This window comes from Saimiri boliviensis, chromosome 16 (genome assembly GCF_048565385.1).
Source record: "Saimiri boliviensis isolate mSaiBol1 chromosome 16, mSaiBol1.pri, whole genome shotgun sequence".
NCBI lineage: Eukaryota > Metazoa > Chordata > Mammalia > Primates > Cebidae > Saimiri > Saimiri boliviensis.
Window position 1 is genome coordinate 39,052,147 of NC_133464.1, and position 25,354 is coordinate 39,077,500.

The following is a 25,354-nucleotide window of genomic DNA, read 5'->3' on the forward strand; positions in this document are numbered from 1 at the left end:
TATCTTTTCTTCTTCAAATATTTAAGGAATGCCTATTTTTCCTCTGACTACAATTCACTGCAATCTAATTTTTAGCTCCACCTCCATTAAAATTGCTTTAGCTTTTCTTTTTCTTTTCTTTTTTTGAGAGGGCTTCCAAAACCTAAAATGCAATAAAAAAACAACAACAACAACAAAAAAAACCAGAAAGAGAGGGCTGTCACCCAGGCTGGAGTGCAGTGGTGTGATCTTGGCTCACTGCAACCTCATCTCCTTGGGCTCAAGCGATTCTCCCAGATCCTTCCACCTCAGCCTCCCAAGTAGCTAGGACTACAGGTGCATGCTCCCATGCCTGGCTCATTTATGTATCTTTTGTAGAGATGGGGTTTCGCCATGTTGGCCAGGATGGTCTTGAACTCTTGAGTTCAAGCGATCTGCCTGCCTCAGCCTCCCAAAGTGCTGGGATTACAGGCATGAGCCACTGTACCTGGCCCTTTAGCATCTTATTAAATGCAAATGACTCTTTTTTTTTTTTTTTTTGAGACGGAGTTTCGCTCTTGTTGCCCAGGCTGGAGTGCAATGGCGCGATCTTGGCTCACCGCAACCTCCGCCTCCTGGGTTCAGGCAATTCTCCTGCCTCAGCCTCCTGAGTAGCTGGGATTACAGGCACCCGCCACCATGCCCAGCTAATTTTTAGTATTTTTAGTAGAGACGGGGTTTCACCATGTTGACCAGGATGGTCTCGATCTCTTGACCTCGTGATCCACCCGCCTCGGCCTCCCAAAGTGCTGGGATTACAGGCTTGAGCCACCGCGCCCGGCCTCAAGCAAATGACTCTTTTTAAAAAATATTTATTTGACCTGACCTCTTGACAACACATATTACTGCTGACAACTGCCTCTGTTATGAATGGTTGTCCCTGGGCTTTATGAACTACTCTCTTCCTGATGCTCCTCACTGATGCCACTCTTCACTCTTCTTTGTGTAAGCACTTTTTCCTGTGTTATTCCCTTAAATGCTGATCCTCAAGATTCTGTCACAGGCCTGTTTCTGTTCTCACTGTATATAGTCTCACTAGTTCATTTACTCTATTTTCACGTTAAGTAACATCTTTATGTTGTGACTTTCAAATTTCTATTAACAAATGAATTTCCTTTCTTGGGCTCAAGAACCTACATTTCCAACTCTCTAGTGTATATATCCACTTAGATATTTTCCTGAACTTTTCTTCCCAAACCTCTTTCTCCTAGGTTCTTTGTAGCACTACCAAAGACACCAACCAAAAATCTAGGCATCAAGTCTCATTCCTCGTCTCTCCATCAGACCCTAATGTACTCAATCATCAAGCCCTGTGATTATGCTTCTTAAATAGCTTTCAAATTGGTCTATTTTTGTCCCACCCCATCATCACCAATCTAGTTCAAGACACCACCATCACTCACTGAAATACTGGAATAGCTTCCTAAGTGGTGTTCATCCTACACCCTGTTATACAGCTCCAAGAGCCATGAGAAAAGGGCTTCTACATCAGCTTCTTACAACTAAGTTCAGTATTCTATTAGGCATTTGGCTATGAAAGACACTTTTTACTCTCAAAAGCTTATATTCTAAGGACACACAGATAAAATATACACAAAGAAAAGCAGAATTAGAATTTCCAAAGGCGATCAGTAAAACTTGTTTCGTTAAGGCAAAGATGAGTGGATACAAACAGATGAAAACTAAATGCAATTAATGAAGACTCCTGAGTGATAAGCTCAACAAAAAAGCAATTATTTTTTTTTTGTGACAGAGTCTCACTCTTTTATCCAGGCTGGAGTGAAGTGGCATGATCTCAGCTCACTGCAACCTCTGCCCCCAGGGTTCAAGCAATTTTCCTACCTTAGCCTCCCAAGTTAAGTGGATTACAGGTGCCCGCCACCACACCCAGCTAATTTTGTATTTTTAGTTGAGAAGGGGTTTCTCCATGTTGGTCAGGTTGGTCTTGAACACCTAGCCTCAAGCATTCCTCCCACTTTGGCCTTTCTGAGTGCTGGGATTACAAGTGTGAACCACTGCAATGAACCTGAAATAACATTTCTTACACTCAAAATCTTTTCAAAATGAATGTTTTATCTGAAGTCCTGCTATTGTTATCTAAAAGTGAGATCCTATCAGTTTATCTTTTCCTTTTACCTCTTTTTAAAATCCAGTTATTTAAGGTTTATATTTTATTTACACCTAAAAGGTCTTAATCCAAGTAAAACTGAAAACATTTTAGAGTAAGATAGATTATAACCCACCTGAAGGAAACAAAATTATTTTGAAGCATGAAATGTGAAAGAGGAAAAGAAAGATTATAACACTTGGATAAAATATTCAACTGAGTTTTCTGGCAACGAAAACAAAAAGAAACACATTAAATTACAAAGTTTTCATTTTTCTGAAAAAAAGAGGAATATAACTTCATCCATAGAGGCAAAAATTTTCCTGGAATATAAGCAATAATTCATCATGAGGTTTTTTTTTTTCTGTCTAAATGAGACTAAGAAAAAAGAACATTAGTTTTGTTTCAGGAAAAACATGAATTACTTTTAGTTTTGACTATATAATCACAGTTGAGTTATTTAACTCTTATTGGCATCAGTTTCATCTCTAACAATGAAGACAATGATATTTATCAGTGGACTGTAGTAAAGATTAGATTATGTTATTTATGTGGACATACTTAGTAGACTGCCTTAAATAGTTTTACAAAACCAAGAGAGATCACACTTTGTTTTGATCTACAAAGGCAGAAGGCATGACAATAAATTGTGTTTCAATAAATGAAATTTTGTGAGGAGAGATATTTTGCCCTTTTCCCCTCATTCTGCTTTATCAAGATTTTACTGAACACAGGGACAAAACCTGGAGAATTTAGAATGAAGAAGTGTGGGCAGGTAGAAACTCTCAATTCAATTTCTGCACATTTTAAAGTCAGTATTTTTTGTACAAATCCTTTAACCTAATATATTTACCCAACCCAGTTGAGCTTGGTGCGAAAAGGCAACCCAAAATATCCTATTTATCTTTACATCCACCTGCTGTTCACATTATATCATTCTGAAATTAGCGGTCTAATATATTTTCTCTCAAAAAAGGTTAAGACTAAAAATCACCTAATATACTACTCATAGTTCAAGAAATACACAAATATAAGAAATCAATACACATTCCTGGAAATTGTCACACCACCAACCTAACTCTTATATGAGAGGAGCTACTTTTAAGCTAATATTTTTGAGCTAACACTAATATAGAAAATAAAAACTCTCTGTGGTCATGCCCAAATGTTTTTGAATTGGCAACCTAGAATTGTCCTAGTTTTTTCTTTTTCTGTTTAACACATATTTTGGAACTATGTGAATGAACTGGTGATCTTACTTCATATTAGCTGAGCACATACAGCCAGATCACAACTAAGTGACACTGCTAAAACAAGTTAGAGCAGGGCTGGGTATGGTGGCTCACGTCTGTAATACCAGCACTTTGGGAGGCCGAGGCGGGCAGATTGCCTGAGATCAGGAGTTTGAGACCAGCCTGGCCAACATGGTAAAACCCCATGTCTACTAAAAATACAAAAAAATTAGCCAGGCGTGGTGGCATGTACCTGTAATCCCAGCTACTTGGGAGGCTGAGGCAGAAGAATTGCTTGAAGCAAGGAGGTGGAGGCTGAGGTGAGCCAAGATAGTGCCACGGCACTCTAGCCTGGGCGACAGAGTGAGACTTTGTCTCAAAAACACACACACACACACACACACAAAACATAGAACAAGAGCTGTCCAATGCGAAAAAGAAAATGAGAATCTTTAAAGATTAAAACCATGATTAGTATTAGATAATTTCCCCAGAGTCTTGACAGGGTGAGGCAAGCTAGTGGCCTTGGGTGAAGAGGCAGTGGCTCCCAGGGGCCGTCCATGCTTTTTTGTTTTTCCTCTCCCTCTTCCCTCCATCCATGCTTTTTGCACCATTCTGATAGTAGCACCTCCTTACATCATGTGTCCTAGATGCCTTGCTTGCCTTACTCTAGTCCCAGCCCTGATTTTCATTAAAAAAAAAAAAAAAAAAGAAAAGAATAATTCTTATCCAACTCTCATATATTGACTATTATGAGAACATGAGCCTCTAAACAATCAGGTGAATAAATCAATCCTACAGAGCCTTTGTTTCATCAGGTAAATGTTCAAGTGAATGGCCAAGCATTTCTAGGGGATCGCACCAGCTGTTCTCTTTCCATATAAGCAGTTTGCAGAGGCCTTTACATGTGCATATATGATCTAAGTTGGTAGTAAGTGGTTTCTTAGAAAATGGTTAATAATATCAGATTTGTTTTACTAAGCTTTAATTTTTACTTTGCTTTAAAACAAAAAAAGTTGCTTCTCTTTAGATGTTTGGTATCATCAAAAGCTATACAAGGTTAAATTATTAAAATATAATTGATGAAATATATACTGTCAACTACATAAAAATTGACAATTATTTAAATATGCACCCATACCAATATCATTAATGCCACGTAGCAGTAGGCAATTAAAGAGTAGTTTCATCTTGCTAATACTAAAATTTTTTCCTCCTTCTCTCCCTCCGTCCCTCCCACCACTCCCTTCCTCACTCTCTTCCTACCTTCCTCTCTTTCCTCTCCTTCCCTCTCACTTTCCCTTCCTCTTTCTCTTTCTTTTTTAAGAGATACAGTTGCACTATGCTGCTCAGGCTGGAGTGCACTGGCTATTCACAGGTGAGATCAGAGTGCGCTACAGTCTCAAACACTTGTGCTCCAGTGATCCTCCTGCCTTGGCCTCCAGAGTAGCTGGGACTACAGGTGTGTGACACTGTGCCCAGCTCTGCTAGTATTTAATTTGCAGGCTTAAACATATTTTCTTCTCAGTCCACCATGCAAAGTTTTTGCTCTTTATTTGGACTCATGAGTAATGTGATTTCAAGTATTGGAACAGCTCATATATTTTTCAGTGTAGCACAACCCCTTAAAATCAGATGGGAATTGCCATTCTGAAAGAAAAAGAAAAAACAAAACAACAACAACAACAAAAAAAAAACAACAAAACTTCCTATCTAGCTTTATATAAAAAAATAGTTGATATAGCTGCATGGTCATCTGAAGTTCCTAAATATTTAATTTCAAAAACACTTGTGAAAATTCCACACAGTGAATGAACCAGGCTTCCACAGTGAAGAAACAATTACTTGAAAGCAGAATCCTAGGACATAAATGATAGTAGGTAAGGTCTAGAATGTCAGAACTCAGAAGGAAGAATAAATATCTTCAACAACCTTTTCCTAGTTCTATAACCTGTTGTTAGATTGACTTATCTACCTAAATGTTGTAATTACAATCTAGTCCAGGGACACTTTCTTATCCTTTTCAGCCATCACATAGAAGACACCATTAAGAGAACTCACTGCAACACCATTTCTCAGATAGAGACAATCCTCCAATTTTTCTGACACCATCTCTAGGATATGTATCTTTGAACTGCTTCCAGTAACAGTTTCCAGTTCCGCTCTCTCAACAATATTTTTCCAATAATTTCTTCCCAACATCTGGCATACTTCTCCCAGACTAGTATGAGCATACTCACAAACCAATGATCTGTTTTAAATGTTTCTTTCTCTGGCTGGGTGTGGTGGCTCATACTGTAATCCCAGCATTTGGGAAGGCTGAAGTGGGAGGATCACTTGAGATCAGGAGTTTAAGACTAGCCTGGCCAACCATGCTGAAACTCTGTCTCTATTAAAAATACAAAAATTAGCCAGGTGTGGTGGCATGCACCTGCAATCCCAGCTACTCAGGAGGCTGAGGCACGAGAATCCCTTGAACACGGAGGATGGAGGCTGCAGTGAGCCAAGATGGTGAGAGTGAGACACTGCCTCAAAAAACAAAAACAAACAAAACAAAACCAGTTTATTTTTTATCAGAGTAACAAAATGGGTAAGATGATGGCTAAGATGAGACAGTGATAGTTCAGCAGAAAAAGACTTTGTATTAAAAATATCAATGGTTGGTGAGAATGCAGAAACACTGGAACTCTCAGTCATCGCAGAGGGGGAATGCAAAAGTACAGTAACTTTGGAAAATTTTGAGTTTCTTTTTTTTTTTTGAGATGGAGTTTTACTCTTGTTACCCAGGCTGGAGTGCAATGGCGTGATCTTGGCTCACCGCAACCTCCGCCTCCTGGGTTCAGGCAGTTCTCCTGCCTCAACCTCCTGAGTAGCTAGGATTACAGGCATGCGCCACCATGCCCAGCTAGTGTTTTGTATTTTTAGTAGAGATGGGGTTTCACCATATTGACCAGGATGGTCTCGATCTCTTGACCTTATGATCCACCCGCCTCGGCCTCCCAAAGTGCTGGGATTACAGGCTTGAGCCACCGTGCCCGGCCGACAGTTTCTTATAAACTTAAACATACATCTACCATACAACCCAGTAATCATGTTCCTGAGTATTTACTCAAGAGAAATGGAAACTTATGTTTATATTAAAATGTATGCATAATTGTTTACAGCTATTTTATTTGGAGATGTCCTCAAATGAAAACAACTCAAATGTTCATTAACTGTGAATGAATTAACAAACTGTGTTATATCCATTTAATGGATTATTAACCAGTAATAAAAAGGAAACATATGACTAACATCTGCAACAATACCGATGAATTTCAAATGTATTATCATAACTGACACAAGCCAGACTCAAAAGGCTATATACTGATAATTTCAGCTATATGCTATTCTGTAAAAGGTAAAACAACAGGTACAGAAAATAGGCCAGTGGTTGGTAGGGCTAGGTTGAGGGAAAGGGTCAACTAAAAAGGAGTAATGAGGGAATTTTTTGGAGTAATGGAACTATTCTCTCTGTTGATTGTGGTGGTGCTTACACAACTGTGTGCATTTGTCAAAAATCACAGACGTGTATGCTAAAAAAGGTGATTTTTTTTCTGTGTATATTATACCTCAATAAACCTTACTTAAAGGAAAAAACAAAACAAAACAGGACTTATGTCTTAGTTATTAACTGCCACGGGCAAGCCACTCACGACTGATTTCTCCATCTATAAAATAGGAATTACATTTACTCTAAAATAATTTTGGTGAGGAAAAAATGAAGAAAACAATTTTATGAACTTTAAAGCTCAACACAAATACTCTATATTATAGATACTGGATACACACTGATAAAGAAGACAGAGGCACACTAAGGAAATTAACTGTCTAGTTGCAGAACAAGATAAAACAGATAATTATTAAATAATATGGGGAAATTAAGTGACAGATATCAACAAAACAAGCAGGGGCATCTAGGAATAAGAGTTAACTCTAAGAAGTATATTACAAGTGAAATTAAAAAGGACAAGATTACAGTGAGATATAAATAAGTCATTCATGAACACGCACACCTGGGATCCAATAATTTTAACCTGACAGCAGTTTTTAAAAAGCCTAAAATGATTAAAATTATGACAAAATAGAAAAAAATACCTCACGATGATTTAGAAGTTGTTCTAAATCTAATGCCATTTGATTTTTCATCTGTAGTAAAGCAGACTTTTCTTTATTTAAGTTGCTGAAAAAAAAAAAAACCCAAGTTTAAAAAAGTCATTATGTTAGCATAGATTTAGTTAATAAATGGTAAATAGCAAAAGAATAAACATGAATCTGATGGTTTGAATTAAAGACCAGCCACTATAATGTTTGGCCTAATGCATGGCCTATTTTGTCAGAAGGTTCTTTTTCTTTTTTTCCCTTTTTCCTCCCTTCTCCTCTCCTCCCCTCTCTCCTCCTCTCCTTTTTCTTCTTTTCTTTCATCCTTCTTTTCGCCTTCTCTCTGTCTCTCCCTCTCTTTCTCTCTTTTGTTTAAGAGATGGAGTCTTGCTATGCTGCCCAGGCTGGAGTGTAGTGGCTATTTATAGACATGGTAACAATGAACCACAGCCTCAAACTCCTGGGCTCAAGCAATCCTCCTGTCTCAGCCTCCCGAGTATCTGGGACTACGGGCATTCATCACTGTGCCCAGCTTTTCTTCTCTTAACAATCATTTGACAATGCAACTGAGAGGCTGAGCATACTGTCCTGCCTAGCACTGGCATAAAATTAATGTTTTAAAGATCACTATTTACTACTAAACTGTAAAAAGATAAAGAAAGACTCACATAAAAGGTAAAAAGTAGTATGTGTCTGCAAACTATGACAACACAAGGTACTAGAAGTCAAATTAAAACTTTTTTTTTTTTTTTTTTGAGACGGAGTTTCGCTCTTGTTACCCAGGCTGGAGTGCAATGGGGTGATCTCGGCTCACTGCAGCCTCCACCTCCTAGGTTCAAGCAATTCTCCTGTCTTAGCCTCCCGAGTAGCTGGGACTACAGGCGCGCGCCATCATGCCCAGCTAATTTTTGTATTTTTAGTAGAGATGGGGTTTCACCTTGTTGACCAGGATGGTCTCGATCTCTTGACCTCGTGATCCACCCACCTCGGCCTCCCAAAGTGCTGGGATTATAGGCTTGAGCCACCATGCCTGGCCCAAATAAAAACATTTATTCTTAAAACTGAAAGTAGTATTTTATAGTTTACCACATACTAAATTATCAAGTATATAACTGAGTTAGGTAAGTGAATCAGGTATTTAATCTGTGGTAAACTTGAAAAAATAATTTTGTCTCAAAATTGTTGGTTTGATTTTCAATTTCAGCCTGGGTGCAGTGGCGCTGTGGGAACCTGAGGCAGGGGGACTGCTTGTAGCCAGGAGCTTGAGACCAGCTTGGGCAATGTGTCAAAACACTGTCTCTACAAAAATAAAAAAAATTAGCTGGCATGGTGGCATGTAGCTGTAGCCCCAGTTACTTGGGAGGCTGAGGTAGAGGATCACTTGATCCTCAGGTGGGAGGTTGAGGCTGCAGTGAGCTGTAATGGCACCACTGCACTCCAGCCTGAGTGACAGAGAGAGAGCCTGACTCAAAACAAGAAAAAAAAAACTTCCAATTTGTGAGTCTGCATTCCTTTTGATACAATCTATTTTCTGATAGGAGAGGGTTAGAAGCTATTTAATGAGACTAACTGTAGACATATTAATATTTTAAAAAAGAAATACTTGGGGCCTGCCTTATACTGTCTTTAGTTTTATTTTTCAACATATGTGAATTAAGTATAAACATTAAATAAAATATTCTTCCAATGCCACTAGAATAAATCTACTCAACCAGCAGTATAAACAAGAATTAGGGAAAGCAGTGTTGAGTTGAAGGTAAGTTGAAGCAACATAATTCCTCAAATGTCAAGACAAAATTTGTGGCAGGGCGTGGTGGCTCACACCTGTAATCCCAGCACTTTGAGGGGCCGAGGTGGGTGGATCATCTAAGGTCAGGACATGAGACCAGCTTGGTCAACATGGTGAAACGCTGTCTCAAATAAAAATACAAAAATTTGCCAGGTGTGGAGGCACGCCTGTAATCCCAGCTACTCGGGAGGCCGAGGCAGGGGAATCACTGGAACCTGGGAGGCAGAGGTTGCAATGAGTCAAGATTGTGCCACTGCACACCAGCCTGGGCGACAGAGCAAGACTCCATCTCAAAAAAAAAACCAGACAAAATTTGTGAGGGTAAAAACTTACAAGAATTGTTTTAAATAGGTAACTTTTTTTTCTTTTTTGAGATGGAGCTTCACTATGTCGCCCAGGCTGGACTGCAGTGGTGTAATCTCAGCTCACTAGAATCTCCGCCTCCTGGGTTCAAGTGACTCTCCTGCCTCAGCCTCCCAAGTAGCTGGGACTACAGGCGTGCGCCACTATGCCTGGCTAATTTTCCTATTTTTAGTAGAGACAGCATTTCACCATGCTGGCCAGGCTGGTCTCGAATTCCTGACCTCAGGTGATCCGCCCACCTCGGCCTCCCAAAGTGCTGGGATTACAGGCATGAGCCACCGTACCTGGCTGGTAAAAACATTTTTAAAGTTCTACTTTAAGAAAATGGAGGCAGGGCACACTGGCTCATGCCTGTAATCCCAGCAGTTTGGGCGACTGAGGTTGGAGGACTGCATGAACCCAGGAGTTTGAGACTAGCGGAGGCAACATAGTGAGACCCCCATCTCTATAAAAAGAAAAAAAGCCAGGTGTGGAGGCATGCACCTTTAGTCCCAGCTATGCGGAAGGATGAGGTAGGAGGATCGCCTGAGCTCAGGAGTTTGCGGCTGCAGCGAGCTATGACGCTCCACCGCATTCCAGCCTGGGCAAGAGAGTGAGGCTCTCTCAAAAAAAAGGAAAGCCACTAATTTTTAGAATATTTGGCAGACTTTTTTTTTTTTTTTTTTTTTTTTTTTTTTTTTTTTTTTTAAATATAAAGACAGGGGTTTCACCATGTTGGTCAGGCTGGTCTTGAACTCCCAACCTCAGGTGATCCGCCCACCTTGGCCTCCAAAATGCTGGGATAACAGGCGTGAGCCACCACGCCTGGCCTGGCAGACATTTAAAAAAAAACAAAATTCAAGAAATAGTAGTAGGCATGGTGGAGCTATTGCTAATTCGAAGGACTTAAGAGGGAAAGCCCACACTCTCCTCCCTCCCAGTAATTGAGAAGGAGGTATCATCGTTTGTCCTCTGAGGAGACAGACTAGATGTAATTCTGACTTCTGTTTCCAACTGTGCCACTGACTCAGACTCAGATGTGCGGTATAAAGCGTAACACATAACACCCCACTGAACCTCAGTTTTCCTATCTGTAAATGTGGAAAATAATATTCATGTATGTCAAAGGGCTATGTGAATTATCTAATGAATGATTATATAAAGTGTTGAACTCATAAAACTCTATACAAATGTTATACAGTATTACTAATTTAGATGAATAAATAGGCATCAGAGTAAAATAGTAATTAAATGTCAATAAAGGTAAGCAGCTCAGCTGAAAAACAAACTGACTTTCAGAGTTAGGCGCCAGAGATCCTGTAAGAGCTGAGGAGTTGAAAAGAATAACACGGTATAAAGGAGACTGAGCATCATGTTCTGCTAGAGTGTCCAAAGCATGGTAAAGAGCACATGTTTCTGTAACTCTAGAATTTTAACCTATCTTTAGCTGGAATCACTTTGAAGATAAAATATTTTTTCAAAATTAAATATCCAGTAAATAGGACTAGGAATTTGTAAGGAACATATATGTGTCTATGTTCAGATACATGTACACTTATAACAATGGTATATAAACATATTTTCAGTGCACACACACACACACACACACACTCTCTCTCTCTCTCTCTCTCTCTGTTTCAAATACCAACAGGCTCTTCTAAAGAAAATATAGTGTAATCAGAATGGAATGTAGAGGCAATTAAAGGATTTTGACTGGATAATTCTTTACAAATGCTTTTATATTGTAGTGTTTAACTTTTACAGAAGAAAGTATTCTATAATTAAATAGCAAAACAACCGTATATACATGAAATAAAGGGCGGTGGGATAAATTGGTTTACAGAGCAATCATGTTGTACCTGTAAGACACGAATTTACCACAAACAATATGGACTTCCCAGACAATATTGCTGTGATTGGAATATATCTGGGTATATATTTTCAGTCTTCTTTATAATATACTCGAACCACAGGGAGACAGCCTTCAATATGTGGGTTTCTAAAACTTAATATGATGATGATTACATTCACTCTTCTTGTATTTACTCAATAGAATTTTAGTCTTCATAAGACATATTTCGTAACAGTGGAAACTTACCTTTAAAAATACAAAGCTTCTACAAGTGACTCATAAAGCTACTACAAAACAAATCTCCTTATAAGCACATCTATCTTGAATGGTATATTACACCCATAATTGTTCAATTCATGGTTAATTATTACTTAGAAATTCATGTTTATGGCTCTGCTTCACCTGCAATATGAAAACATACTCCTGATATATTGTTCCGTAACTTCCTGGATCAATATACTCTGGGGTAGCTTTGTAAGAGAAGTTGGCAATGTAATCTTTTCTTCTTTGACTACCAGTTAAGAATAAACTGAGAAATGACAACAGGCAAAGAAAATTTACGCTAATTATTCTCTTTCCATGCTTCCTTTCTTTCTGAAGTAGAAATCAAACTGTATTATGCAGGTTGTCTCTTGTGGCTTGGTGGAATAAAGTTAACAGTACTACTTTTAGAATAAAGTATTACTTTAATGATAGGAGAACTTAAAGCAGTTAATAGTAACATCTCAAAGGTTTCCTTTTTTTATTTTTGATACAGAGTCTTGCTTTGTCACAAGGCTAGCTAGAGTGCAGTGGTACGATCTTGGCTCAACGCAACCTCCCGGGTTCAAGCAATTCTCAGCAATCCTCCTGAGTGGCTGGGACTACAGGCGCGTGCCACTATGCTCGGCTAAGTTTTTGTATTTTTAGTAGAGACAGGGTTTTGCTGTATTACCCAGGATGGTCTCCATCACCTCACCTTGTGATCCGCCCATCTCGGCCTCCTAAAGTGCTGTGATTATAAGCATGGGCCACCACAACCAGCCTCAACTGTTTGCTTTTAATGTGTTTGTCATTTCATTTTAGTGCATATTTACTCTAGCATTTCTAGAAATTGAATATATTGTATAAACAGTTCATGTTCAAGGGGTAAGTATGGTATAGTGGTATTGTTTAATTTCCTAAGAAAAAAATAGAATTTTTTTTTTTTTTTAAGACGGGGTTTCACCATGTTGGCCAGGCTGGTCTTGAACTCCCGACCTCAGGTGATCTGCCCACCTTGGCCTCCAAAATACTTGAATTACAGGTGTGAGCCACCACGCCCGGCTGAAAAGCATACAATTATTCAGTTCTTCAGAGTTTTTATTGCATTAGAAAAACATTTAAAAATAATCAATTGATGTAAATATTTTTTACAACTATCATCAACACCTAACGAAGAGGAATATGAATCTTCCTGTTTATGTTTTCTAAGGACCATAATAACTTGATAACCCTTTTGGATGGGCCATCATTAATGTTTAAATTTCAAATAAAACACAAGGGGAGGGTAAGTAACATTTACTGAGATTCTCCTATGTGCCAGAGCTTTATATATGTTCCTAAATTTAATTTTCACAACTACCCCTTCAGGTATGCATTAATATCTAATTTTACAAACACATTTACCAATAGAAGAGAAACCAGCCTGGTATGTATTCAAAGCCCAGGATAATTCCACTGCAGGATCTGAAATGTCATCTGCTTTGAGGAGGGATGAAGGAATGTGGAACTGTGGGTATACAGAACTGTGATCTATCCTACTATATCTGAATTACTGGCTAAGCTGACTTTTTAATGGCATTGTTACATCACAGCATTTCATTTATATAACCAGGGTACACCTATAGCAGCATCTCTTTTTAAATTTTTATTATTTTTTCTTTTTTTTAAAGATGGGATTTCACCATGTTGGTTAGGCTGGTCTTGAATTCCCGACCTCAGGTGATCCACCCCCCTTGGCCTCCAAATTGCTTGGATTACAGGCGTGAGCCACTATGCCGGCCCATAGCAGCATCTCAAATGTCATAATTAAACTACTGGAAGTATTAATATTATTTTTCACTTTAGAAGGTAGTTGCTTCAATTAAGAATAAAATTTCGTATCCTGTGAAATATCAGTTCACAATTTATAAAAATATCACAATGAATTTATGAAACACAAGATAATTTTTTTTTTTTTTTTTTTTTTTGAGATGGAGTTTTCTCTCTTGTTACCCAGGCTGGAGTGCAATGGCACGATCTCGGCTCACCGCAACCTCCGCCTCCTGGGTTCAGGCAATTCTCCTGCCTCAGCCTCCTGAGTAGCTGGGATTACAGGCACACGCCACCATGCCCAGCTAATTTTTTGTATTTTTAGTAGAGACGGGGTTTCACCACGTTGACCAGGATGGTCTCGATCTCTTGACCTCGTGATCCACCCTCCTCGGCCTCCCAAAGTGCTGGGATTACAGGCTTGAGCCACCGTGCCCGGCGAAACACAAGATAATTTTAAAGGACTCATGTTTAGTACAAAATATTTTTGGTAGTTTATTCCATAAATGACATGGTTTTTATGAAAACTGTTGCTGTTATTAGGGGAATCTTAACTTGTTCAAATTCAACATATTTTGAGAAATGTTATTTCTCATTTTTGATATAATTTTCAACAAAAAATTTCTTACATATAAGGTAAGTACTAAGAATGGCAAACATTTATTGAACACTGTTGAATATAATGTTTAGGCACTATACTATCTGTATATATTACAAAGACTATATCACTTGTTCCTCAGAACAACCCTATCAATCAGGTGCTGTTAGCACTACTCTCATTTTTTTTTTTTTTGAGACAGTTTTGCTTTGTCATCCAGGCTGGAGTGCATTAGCATGATCTCAGTTGACTGCAAACTCTGCTTCCCAGGCTCAAGCCATCCTCCTAACTCAGCCTCCCAAGTAGCTAGGACTACAGGTGCATGCCATCATGCCCAGCTAATTTTTTTTGTATTTTTTGTAAAGATGGGGTTTTGTCATGTTGTCCAGGCTGGTCTCGAACTCCTGGGCTCAAGCAATCTGCCTTCCTCGGCACCACTTTCATTTCACATATAAGGAAACTGGCTGTACTGTCCAAATACCACAGCCATTAGCCACTGTGGCAATTAAAATTATCTTTAACTTTATTAAAATTAAATTAACCTTAATTTTAATTTAATTTGAATAAAATTAAAGATAATTTAATTTTAATAAAATTAAAAATTTAGTTCCTCAGTAACACTAGCCACATCTCAAAGACTCAGGTTGGGCATGGTGGTTCATGCCTGTAATCCCGGCACTTTGGGAGGTCAAGGTGGGTGGATCACCTGAGGTCTCGGAGTTTGAGACCAGCCTGACCAATGTGGAGAAACACTGTGTCTACTAAAAATACAAAATTAGCTGGGCGTGGTGGCATATGCCTGTAATCCCGGCTACTGCCTGTGATCCCAGCTACTTGGGAGGCTGAGGCAGGAGAATTGCTTTAACCCGGGAGGTGGAGGTTGTGGTGAGCCTAACCGAGAATGTGCCATTGCACTCCAGACTGGGCAACAAGAGCAAAACTCCATCACACACAAAAAAATAAAAATAAAAATAAAAAAGAAAAAGAAAAACAGAAACAATAACAACAACAAAAACTCAAACAAATGCTCAACATCTACATGTGGCTAGCTAGTGGCTACCATACTAGACAGCACAGATATAGAATATTTTTATCATTATACAAAGTTCTATTGGACAACAAAGGTTTAGAGAGTTTAAATGTACTTGCCCTAACTTAAAACTAAGTACTGAGTTGAATTTAAAAAATTCCTTTTAAAATCTGTATTTTAAAAAACTTTATTATAGAATATTTCAGAAGAGAAAATATGTAATAGCAAACCCTGACATACCTATCACCCCGCTTCAGCAATGATCAACTCATTAAAGTGCTATTTTTAATCACTATGATACATAACATTTTTGTTCTCTTCCTTAATTATTTTAGTTAAAGAAAAATTATCCCTTATTCAGAATAGAACATAGAGGGGCAGTATAACCTAACGGTTAGGAGAACAGAATTGGCAAGCAGACAGATATTGATTTGAATTCTGGCTCTATCACAATGCTGTATGTTCTTAGAGGACAAGTTGCTTAATTTCTCTATGGCTGAATTTGTTCATCCTTATAATTTTCTCCTACGGCTAGCTATTATTTTCGCTATATTAAGCATTTTAAGATACTTTAATTCTTAGTAAAATAAATAATCAAATAACTTTATCTGGAGATAACTGTGAAAGAAGTAATTTTTTCCCTCAGTACTTTGATAAACCTCCCCATCACAAGAATATAGAGGTTAAAGAAGACATATAAAAGATTCAAATTTTAAGGCGGGGCATGGTGGCTCATGTCTGTAATCCCAGCACTTTGGGAGTCCGAGGCAGGTGGATCACGAGGTCAGGGGTTTGACTAGCCTGACCAACACGGTGAAACCCCGTCTCTATTAAAAACATAAAAATAAGCTGGGTGTGGTAGTGCATGTCTGCAATCCCAGCTATTCTGGAGGCTGAGGCAGGAGAATTGCTTGAACCCAGGAGGCAGAGGTTTCAGTGAACCAAGATCGTGCCACTGCACTCCAGCCTGGTGACAGAGCAAGACTCTGTTTTGAAAAAAAAAAAAAAAAAAAAGAAATAAAATATTTATTTTGACATTTAAAGTATAAATATAATCCTAAATTATTTAAACAAATCATCAAAAATTTAAGACGAGGAATAAAGTTCTAGACCAATTATTTTGGAGGGGCAGAAATGAAAGAAGGTAATTATTATGATTCATTAAAAATAACATTTATACTTTGGAATTAGTTACCAATAGTTTTATATTTTTGTTTGCATATTTTAATAACCATCTTCTTATTGTTTTCCAATTCCTTTATTTATTTATTTATTTATTTATTTATTTGAGGCTGAGTCTCACTCTGTCACCAGGCTGGAGTGCAGTGGTGCAATCTCAGCTCTTGCAACCTCCTGGGTTTGAGTGATTCTCTTGCCTTAGTCTCCTGGGTAGCTGGGATTACAGGTGCGTGCCACCATGCCCAGCTAATTTTTGTATTTTTAGTAGAGATGGGGTTTCACCATGTTGGCCAGGATGGTCTTGATTTCCTGACCTCATGATCTGCCTGCCTTGGCCTCCCAAAGTGCTGGGATTACAGGTGTGAGCCACTGTGCCTGGTCCCAATTCCTTGATTTAACCATTTCTATTCCCACCTAATTCTCTGTTTTTACATTTATAATCAGTTAATAATGTACCCATAAAATTTGATTTATTCTGATAATCTTAAAAACCTAATAATTAAACCAACTAACCATCTATCCACAAGTAAAACTGTTTCATTTACACATATCTTCATTCTTTTATTTCAGTTTAAAAAACCAAAATGGTCATAGCAAATTGTTTTGGATAAGATCTCATACAAAAACATTACAAATTAAGGAAGTGAAAGGAATTTATTTATTAACATTTAAAAGTTACTTTCATGTAAAAGGTCAGAAGAAAAGCCAAAAAAATTCCTTGGCAAAATCAACACACATCTAAGTAAATGTTTATTTTATTTTTTTGTTTTAAAAGCCATTTTAATGCCACAAATGGCATATTCCTCCTCTTCCTTTGGTCGATCTATAACATACTAAAGAGTTCTAGGGAAACAAGGACCAATAACTGTTGTGTCCTCTTGGATAGATGGAATGTTATGCTCATAAGTGTAGTAACACTGTTATTTCCATGCTAAGACATATGAACACAAGTGGAATGTGAACACCTAACGTGATCTGACCTTAGTTTTCCTAAGAGAAGTTTAGTCATTACTTTTAACACCACCTTCATTATTTTAATTTTATTTTCATGATTTACAACCCAAATTCATTGATACCAGCAATATGGTACATCTCTATTATTCAAATAAAAGATTTGTGGATGATTTACCTGACATCCTTCTCAAGTTGTGCAATAGATTCCATCAATGAATCAATCTTAGAATCTCTCTGACGCACTGATTCAATGAGATACCTGTAGGGCTGTTGAGTCTGGTTTAATAACGAATTGGCTCTGTCAAGCTAAAGAAACAAAGGTTTCATTAAAACCTAGAAAACGTGACAACAAAATAAAATCATTCAAAATGCTCCAGCACAAATACAGTACAGAAATTCCTTTACATGAATTATCTGAAAAGCTTTTCCTGTGTAAATTTGAAGGTTTTAAGAATGAATCTATTGTGTAATGAGAACAAAGAAAAAGAATGAATCCATATAGCTATTCTTAACAACTATAAACAAGAAATTATTATTATTATTATTTGAGATGGAGTCTCACTCTGTCGCCCAGGTGGGAGTTCAGTGACATTAGCTCAGCTCACTGCAACCTCTGCCTCCCAGGTTCAAGCAATTCTTATGCCTCAGCCTTCCAAGTAGCCGGGATTAAAGGTGCCCGTCCCCATGTCTGACTAATTTTTGTAATTTTAGTCGAGATGGGGTTTTGCCATGTTGGCTAGGCTGGTCTTGAATGCCTGACCTCAGGTGATCCACTCACCTCAGCCTCCCAAAGTGCTGGGATTACAGGTGTGAGCCACCATGCCCGGTTGAGAAAATTTTAAATAAAATATTAATAGCAATTTTGAGAATGAGTAAAGTTAAATTTTCTTAATATATGTTGGTCTGAAAAGCTATATGACATAAAATACATCTTTTTAAAATGAAAACACTTAGAGAAAAGTTAAAATCTTTTAATTTTTAAAATTTTTTTATGAGAGGGGTTTCACCATGTTGGTAAGGACAGTCCTGACCTCAGATGATCCACCCACCTCGGCCTCCCAAAGAGCTGGGATTACAGGCGTGAGCCACTGCGCCCGGCCCTAAAAGTTAAAATCTTTTTTTTTTTTTTTTTTTTTTTTTTTTTGAGACGGAGTTTCACTCTTGTTACCCAGGCTGGAGTGCTATGGCGCGCTCTCGGCTCACCGCAACCTCCGCCTCCTGGGTTCAGGCAATTCTCCTGCCTCAGCCTCCTGAGTAGCTGGGATTATAGGCACGCACCACCATGCCCAGCTAATTTTTTTTTTTTTTTGTATTTTTAGTAGAGACGGGGTTTCACCATGTTGACCAGGTTGGTCTCGATCTCTCGACCTCGTGATCCACCCGCCTCGGCCTCCCAAAGTGCTGGGATTACAGGCTTGAGCCACCGCGCCCGGCAAAATCTTTTATTTGAGCCTCACTTCTACTAAAAATAGTCACATGGTAATTCAATAATTTTTTCATTTCTTCATAGTCCCTTGTTTTAAAAATACGTAATTTATATATTCAAATCGTTATTATAAATTTTTGAAAAATGTGGTTTAAAATATAATGTAAAATTTACTATTCTAATCATGTGAAAGTGTACAATTCAGTGTCATTAAGTACATTCACAATGTTGAATAGCTACCACTCCTATTTCCAGACCACTTTCATCAGCCCATACGGAAACTCTGTACCCAATAAAGAAAAACTCTCCATTTTCTCTTTCCTCCTGGCCCTAGAAACCTCTATCTTACTTTCTGCCTCTGTGAGTTTGCCTATTCCAGATACCTCACATAAGTGGAATAATAAAATATTTGCCCTTTGCTGTCTGCTTATTTCACTTAGTGTGATATTTTCAGAGTTCATCTATGTGGTACCATGTATCAGAACTTCACTCCTCTTAAAGGTCAAATAATAGTTCATTGCATGTTGATAGTACATTTTGTTTATCCATTCATCTCTTCAACACTTGGGTTGTTTCCACTTTTTGGCTGCCATGAACTCTGGTGCACAAATACTGTATATGTTAGAGTCATTGTTTCTCTTCTGTTGAGTAGCTACCTAGAAGTGGAGTAGAACTGTTGGATCATATGGTAGTTACACAGTTAACTTTCTGAGGAACTGTAATGGTTCCACAGCAGTGATACCATTTTCCATTTCTACCAGCAATAAACTTGATTCCAATGTCTCCGCATCCTGGCCAAACATGTGTTATTTTATGTGCATACTGGTCATTCGGGTATCTTCTTTGGAGAGAAGTCTTCTCAAGTCTTTTGCCTGCATTTTAATTGTGATTTTTGTTGTTGTTGCTGAGTTCTAGTAGTTCTTTATATATTCTTGATAACACAGTCTTTTTTTTTTTTTTTTTTGAGACAGAGTTTTGCTCTTATTACCCAGGCTGGAGTGCAATGGCGCGATCTCGGCTCACCGCAACCTCCGCCTCCTGAGTTCAGGCAATTCTCCTGCCTCAGCCTCCTGAGTAGCTGGGATTACAGGCACGTGCCACCATGCCCAGCTAATTTTTTGTATTTTTGGTAGAGACGGGGTTTCACCATGTTGACCAGGATGGTCTCGATCTCTTGACCTCGTGATCCACCCACCTCGGCCTCCCAAAGTGCTGGGGTTACAGGCTTGAGCCACCGCGCCCGGCCAATACAGTCTTATTAGATATAAAATTTGCAAAGATTTACTTTCATTTTGTGAGTTATCTTTTCACATTTTTGATAATCTTATTTATTTATTTAGAGATGGAGTCTCGCTCTGTAACCCAGACTGGAGTGCAGTGGCATGATCTCGACTCACTGCAACCTCCACCTCCCAGGTTTAGCAATCCTCCTGCCTCAGCCTCCCAAGTAGCTGGAATTACAGGCGTACACCTGGCTAATTTTCATACTTTTAGTAGAGACAGTGTTTCAACATGTTGGTCAGGCTGGTCTCAAACTCCTGACCTCAAGTGATCCACCCACCTTGGCATCCAAAAGTGCTGGGATTACAGGCATGAGCCATTGCACCTGGCCAATAATCTTCTTTAAAACACAAGTTTTTGGCCGGGCGCGGTGGCTCAAGCCTGTAATCCCAGCACTTTGGGAGGCCGAGGCGGGTGGATCACGAGGTCGAGAGATCAAGACCAACCTGGTCAACATGGTGAAACCCCGTCTCTACTAAAAATACAAAAAATTAGCTGGGCATGGTGGTGCGTGCCTATAATCCCAGCTACTCAGGAGGCTGAGGCAAGAGAATTGCCTGAACCCAGGAGGCGGAGGTTGCGGTGAGCCAAGAACGCGCCATTGCACTCCAGCCTGGGTAACAAGAGCGAAACTCCGTCTCAAAAAAAAAAAAAAAAAACCAAAAAAAAAACAAAAAAAAAACAAAAAAAACCCCACAAGTTTTTATACTTATGAAATTCAATTTATCTATTTTATTTTTTTGTGCCTGTCCTTTCGGAGAAATTTCCAAATCCAAGGTCATAATTTTCTCCTATGTTTTCTTCTATGAATTTTATACCTTTAATGCTTAAATTTAGGTCTCTGATCCAGTTTGAGTTAGTTTTTGAATATGGTATAAGGTAAGGGTCCAACTTCATTATTTTGCATATAGATACTCAGTTTTACCAGCCCGATTTGTTGAAAAGACCAGCCTTTCTCCATTAAATGATCCTGGTGTTCTTGGTGAGAACGACTGGCCATATAGGCAAGTGTTTATTTCTGGGCTCTATTATATTAATAATCCATGGGTCTTTATGTCCATACTTATTCTAGTTGCACACTCTTTTGCTGACTGTAGCTTTATAGTAAGTTCTGAAATCTGGAAATGAGTCCCTGTAACTTTGTTTTTCCTTTTAAAGGATTGTTTTGGCCATTTGGGATGCCCTGAAATTCCACATGAATTTTAGGATGCATTTTTCCATTTCTGTAAAAAAAAAAAATGCCATTGGGATTTTGATAGGGGCTGCATTTAATTTGTTGAATGTTTTGGGTAGTATTATCATCCTAACAATATGAAATCTTCCAATCTGTGAATATGGAATGTCTTGTGTCCATTTGGTTTGGTTAAATTTATTAGTAAGCACTTTCTTCTTTTTGAGACAGGGTCTCACTCTGTCACCTAGTCTGAAGTGCATGTGGAGTGCAGTAGCAACCATGGCTCACTGCAGCCTACTTCTTGGGCTCATGTGATCCTCCCACCTGAGCCTCCCAAGTAGCTCTGTCTACAGGCATGAGCAGGCGTGCCCAAACTATAGCTCTCGGGCCGCATGTGGCCCCCTGAGGCCATTTATCCGCAACCCCCTCCCCACCCCGCCGCACTTCAGGAAGGGGCACCTCTTTCATTGGTGGTCAGTGAGAGGAGCACAGTATGTGGCGGCCCTTCAACGGTCTGAGGGACAGTGAACTGGCCCCCCGTGTAAAAAGTCTGGGGACGCCTGGGCATGAGCCACCACGGCTGGCTAATTTTATTTTATTTTATTTTTATAGAGACAGCGTCTCCCTACATTGCCCAGGATGGTCTCAAATTCCTGAGCTCAAGCAATTCTCCTGTCTTGGCCTTTCAAAGTCCTGGGATTACAGGCATGAGCCACCATGCCTGGCTGTATTTTTTTCTTTTTAATGCTATTGTAAATGGAACTGTTTTCTTAATTTCCTTTGTCAGACTGTTCATTGCTAGTTGGCAATATACAATTTTAGGCTGTGCCTTTTCACATAACCTTACACCAGAATCATTTTTCCAGGTTGTTAGGGTATGCCATTTATATTATTAGTGGTTACAAAACTGCCTAGCAAAGCCAATGTATCATAATTTACACTATGTATAGTAATTAGACATTTAGAATGTTATCAATTATAACAGCAATTTATGTTAGAATAAACAATATTACGCCAGGCGCGGTGGCTCACGCCTGTAATCCCAGCACTTTGGGAGGCCGAGGCGGGTGGATCACGAGGTCAAGAGATCGAGACCATCCTGGTCAACATAGTGAAACCCCGTCTCTACTAAAAATACAAAAAATTAGCTGGGCATGGTGGCGCGTGCCTGTAATCCCAGCTACTCAGGAGGCTGAGGCAGGAGAATTGCCTGAGCCCGGGAGGCGGAGGTTGCGGTGAGCCAAGATCGCGCCATTGCACTCCAGCCTGGGTAACAAGAGCGAAACTCCGTCTCAAAAAAAAAAAAAAAAAGAATAAACAATATTACAACAAATCTTTTCAGTATGGCAGTTATTTTTAAGTTAATATTTTCTTTGTTAATTTTTTTCCAGTATAGAAGACATACTAGGCTAAGGGGTATGACTATTTAATGTTCTTACTACACAAGACAAAAGTTTTCTCCCAGAGGATTTTTATCAACTTATATATACTCAACCACAGTTTTTAAAAAGTTACTTGTTTTTGTTCTTTTTTTTTTCTTAAGCAAATGTAAATTGTATGTCACTACAAAACAAAATGAAGCATTATCAGTGTCAGCAAGCTCTTACTTTGGTATATAATGAGTTCTTGAAAAAGGTATTCTATAGTTGGATAATTACAACCAAACTGATGGATATCTATTATTAGGGTGAAGGAGTCAGGAAGGGGATATTTTATTATACAAAACGGAATGACAGAATTCCTAACTATTCTATGACCTTTAGATACTCTTTGATGATAAACTTCTAGCCTTTTATACATGTTTAAATATTTCCCCCCCACCTTTTTATCATAATTGCTAAAAAGTTCCATTAAAGTTAAAGATTTACTATTTTCCTGGGACAAGAAATGATTTGTATTTTTTTCCTTAAATGAATTATGTTCATGAGATCTATATACGTTTAAAGGATCAAGACCTAAGAGTATATTTTAGCATTTCAATTTTTTGGTTTTCCACTCATTTTAATAAAATGAGTGATTAGAAGCCCAGGAGCTGAGGACCAGGGAACAGTGGGATGGATATAGTGGAAAGTATGGTGGGAAGCAGAAAGAATCAAGATTAGCAGTGAGAACATTGTTAAAATGCTCAGCCATGAGATTGGCTAGGTAAGGAGGACAATGAAGCCAAGAGGGGGCTGACCAACTGTTAGAGGATGTCTGCTTGCACTTAGAGAGCCATTCTGTAAAAGCATTTATTCATCTAAATTGTACAGGAAAATTCCGATAGTTATATTAACTATAGTACAGGGAAAAAAAATTCCTCAAAAAAAAAAAAAAAAAGGAAATGAATAGTGAAAGAAAAGAAGACTACTTTTTGGAAGGAACATATTTCATTACAGTGAAAGTGCAGCCATAAAGAAAAAAATACAAAAAAAAAAAATCCATGAATAGTTTCTATGGTTTGGGTTTTAGTGTATTTTTTTCTTTGCTTTGATAACCATTCTTTAAAAATCTATTACAGTGTCACTGGAATCTTATTATTGTACTAAGTTACTCTATGAACATTCAAATATGCAGCTGCACAAAAATAAAACTAAGTTCTACTAACCTGTATAACCAGTTTCTCTAGTCAATTAAATCAAACAATTGCCTTGGTTTTGTTTTCACAGAACTGACCCTAACTGAATAAACTAAACTGACAAGTTGCTTTGTGTTTCAAAGTGCAGAATAGTCCAAGTGTGTGTGTGGGGAAAGGGTGGCAGAGAATAACTAAGAACAGTTGTGAACTGTAGTTAACTTCTGTTTAGAATGAGCTGTTTAAAACATATCAAACCTAATTTCAATTGCATAAAACATATAGCACAGTCTCAATTATTTTAGTTCAATTTCTTTCATGAAAGTAGTTACATAAATTAGGTTTATATATATATACACACACACACGTATTTTTACATATATATGTATTTGACATATATATGTGTACACACACACACACACACACACACACACACGTATTTTTTTTGAGATAAGATCTCACTCTATTGCCTCAGCTAGAGTGCAGTGGTGTGATCACAGCTCACTGCAGCCTGGACCTCCCAGGCTCAAGTGATCCTCCTACTTCAGCCTCTTCAGCAGCCAGGACCACAGGCATGTATCACCATGCCCGACTAAAGATGTTAATGTTATAAACAAAGTTAAGGACTAGAAGTCTTACTTTCAAAAGGTATCTTTATAACATAAAACCTATAACCTCCTTACTCTGGATAATAAATACAACACTGTTGTCAGTGTTACAGATATATGTCCTTATAAAAATGTTTTTAGGCTTCTGAATCCCCAAAGTTGATTTTCATTCCTTAGGAAAAAAGTACATGACTCTGAATAAAAAGTGATGGTAATTTCCATGTTTGAAATAAATGTAATTTATTAGAATTTAATTCCTTCAATAAAGTTTTCAAAAATCTTCCTGTAACTATAATAATTGCTATCTAAAAACTTTTGCAATTACTCACATTGTCTATTGTTAGTAATCTTTTCCTTATGGGAAAGACTTAGTAATTAGTGACTCAGGAATCATGTAAGTAATAAGTGACTCTGGATTAAACCCATGACACAACATTTTATAGAAGTGTTATTCTTCTTTTGTTTCAATAACCTATACATATGATTCAGAGAAAAGCAACACTTGATTAAAACATAATTATATCTTTGGATTAAAATACTAATTTAACTTATATGATAATCTAAAATTATAAAATTTCTCTTAAAATTCAAAAACACAAATATAAAGGTGACTACATTTTGCTGTATGTTTTTCCTACATGTGGAGCTTTTTTCTTGGGGAGTTTACTTTCACAGAAACTAGAAATGAAGTTCTTTACTGCCAGGAATAAAATGAATGCTGCTGAATGGAATTTAACATTGAGTTGCTTTCTGTGTATAAAACATATGCAAGAGATACTTTCTAGGAGTGGTGGTAGTTTGTACACAACCAGTCACATATCTTTGCTTAACATTTTTAATCACGCTATGAATGAAAAAAATGCCTACTTGAGGTCCCATATGGGGCAACACTTTGGTACAATTTCTCTATGCTCTCAATCACTGGGGAAAATGTTAAAAAAAAAAAAAAAAAAGGTGATTTCTGGCTGGGTGTAGTGGCTCTCGCTTGTAATCTCGGCACTTTGGGAAGCCAAGGTGG

General features: G+C 38.1%; 1 protein-coding gene across 3 annotated transcripts in view; it reads right to left on the reverse strand.

Moving 5' to 3' along the window:
• PIBF1 (progesterone immunomodulatory binding factor 1) overlaps positions 1 to 25,354 on the reverse strand; it is a 238,647-nt gene that overhangs the window by 36,080 nt on the left and 177,213 nt on the right. For 2 of the 3 annotated variants that reach the window (XM_039473143.2, XM_039473144.2), the window contains exons 15-16: positions 17,469 to 17,599; positions 7,495 to 7,579 (exon numbers count right to left, since the gene is read on the reverse strand). In XM_039473143.2, coding sequence (XP_039329077.2) covers positions 7,495 to 7,579; positions 17,469 to 17,599 — 216 coding nt within the window. The remainder of the gene's footprint in view (positions 1 to 7,494; positions 7,580 to 17,468; positions 17,600 to 25,354) is intronic. The other variant, XM_074387626.1, reaches the window with a different exon arrangement.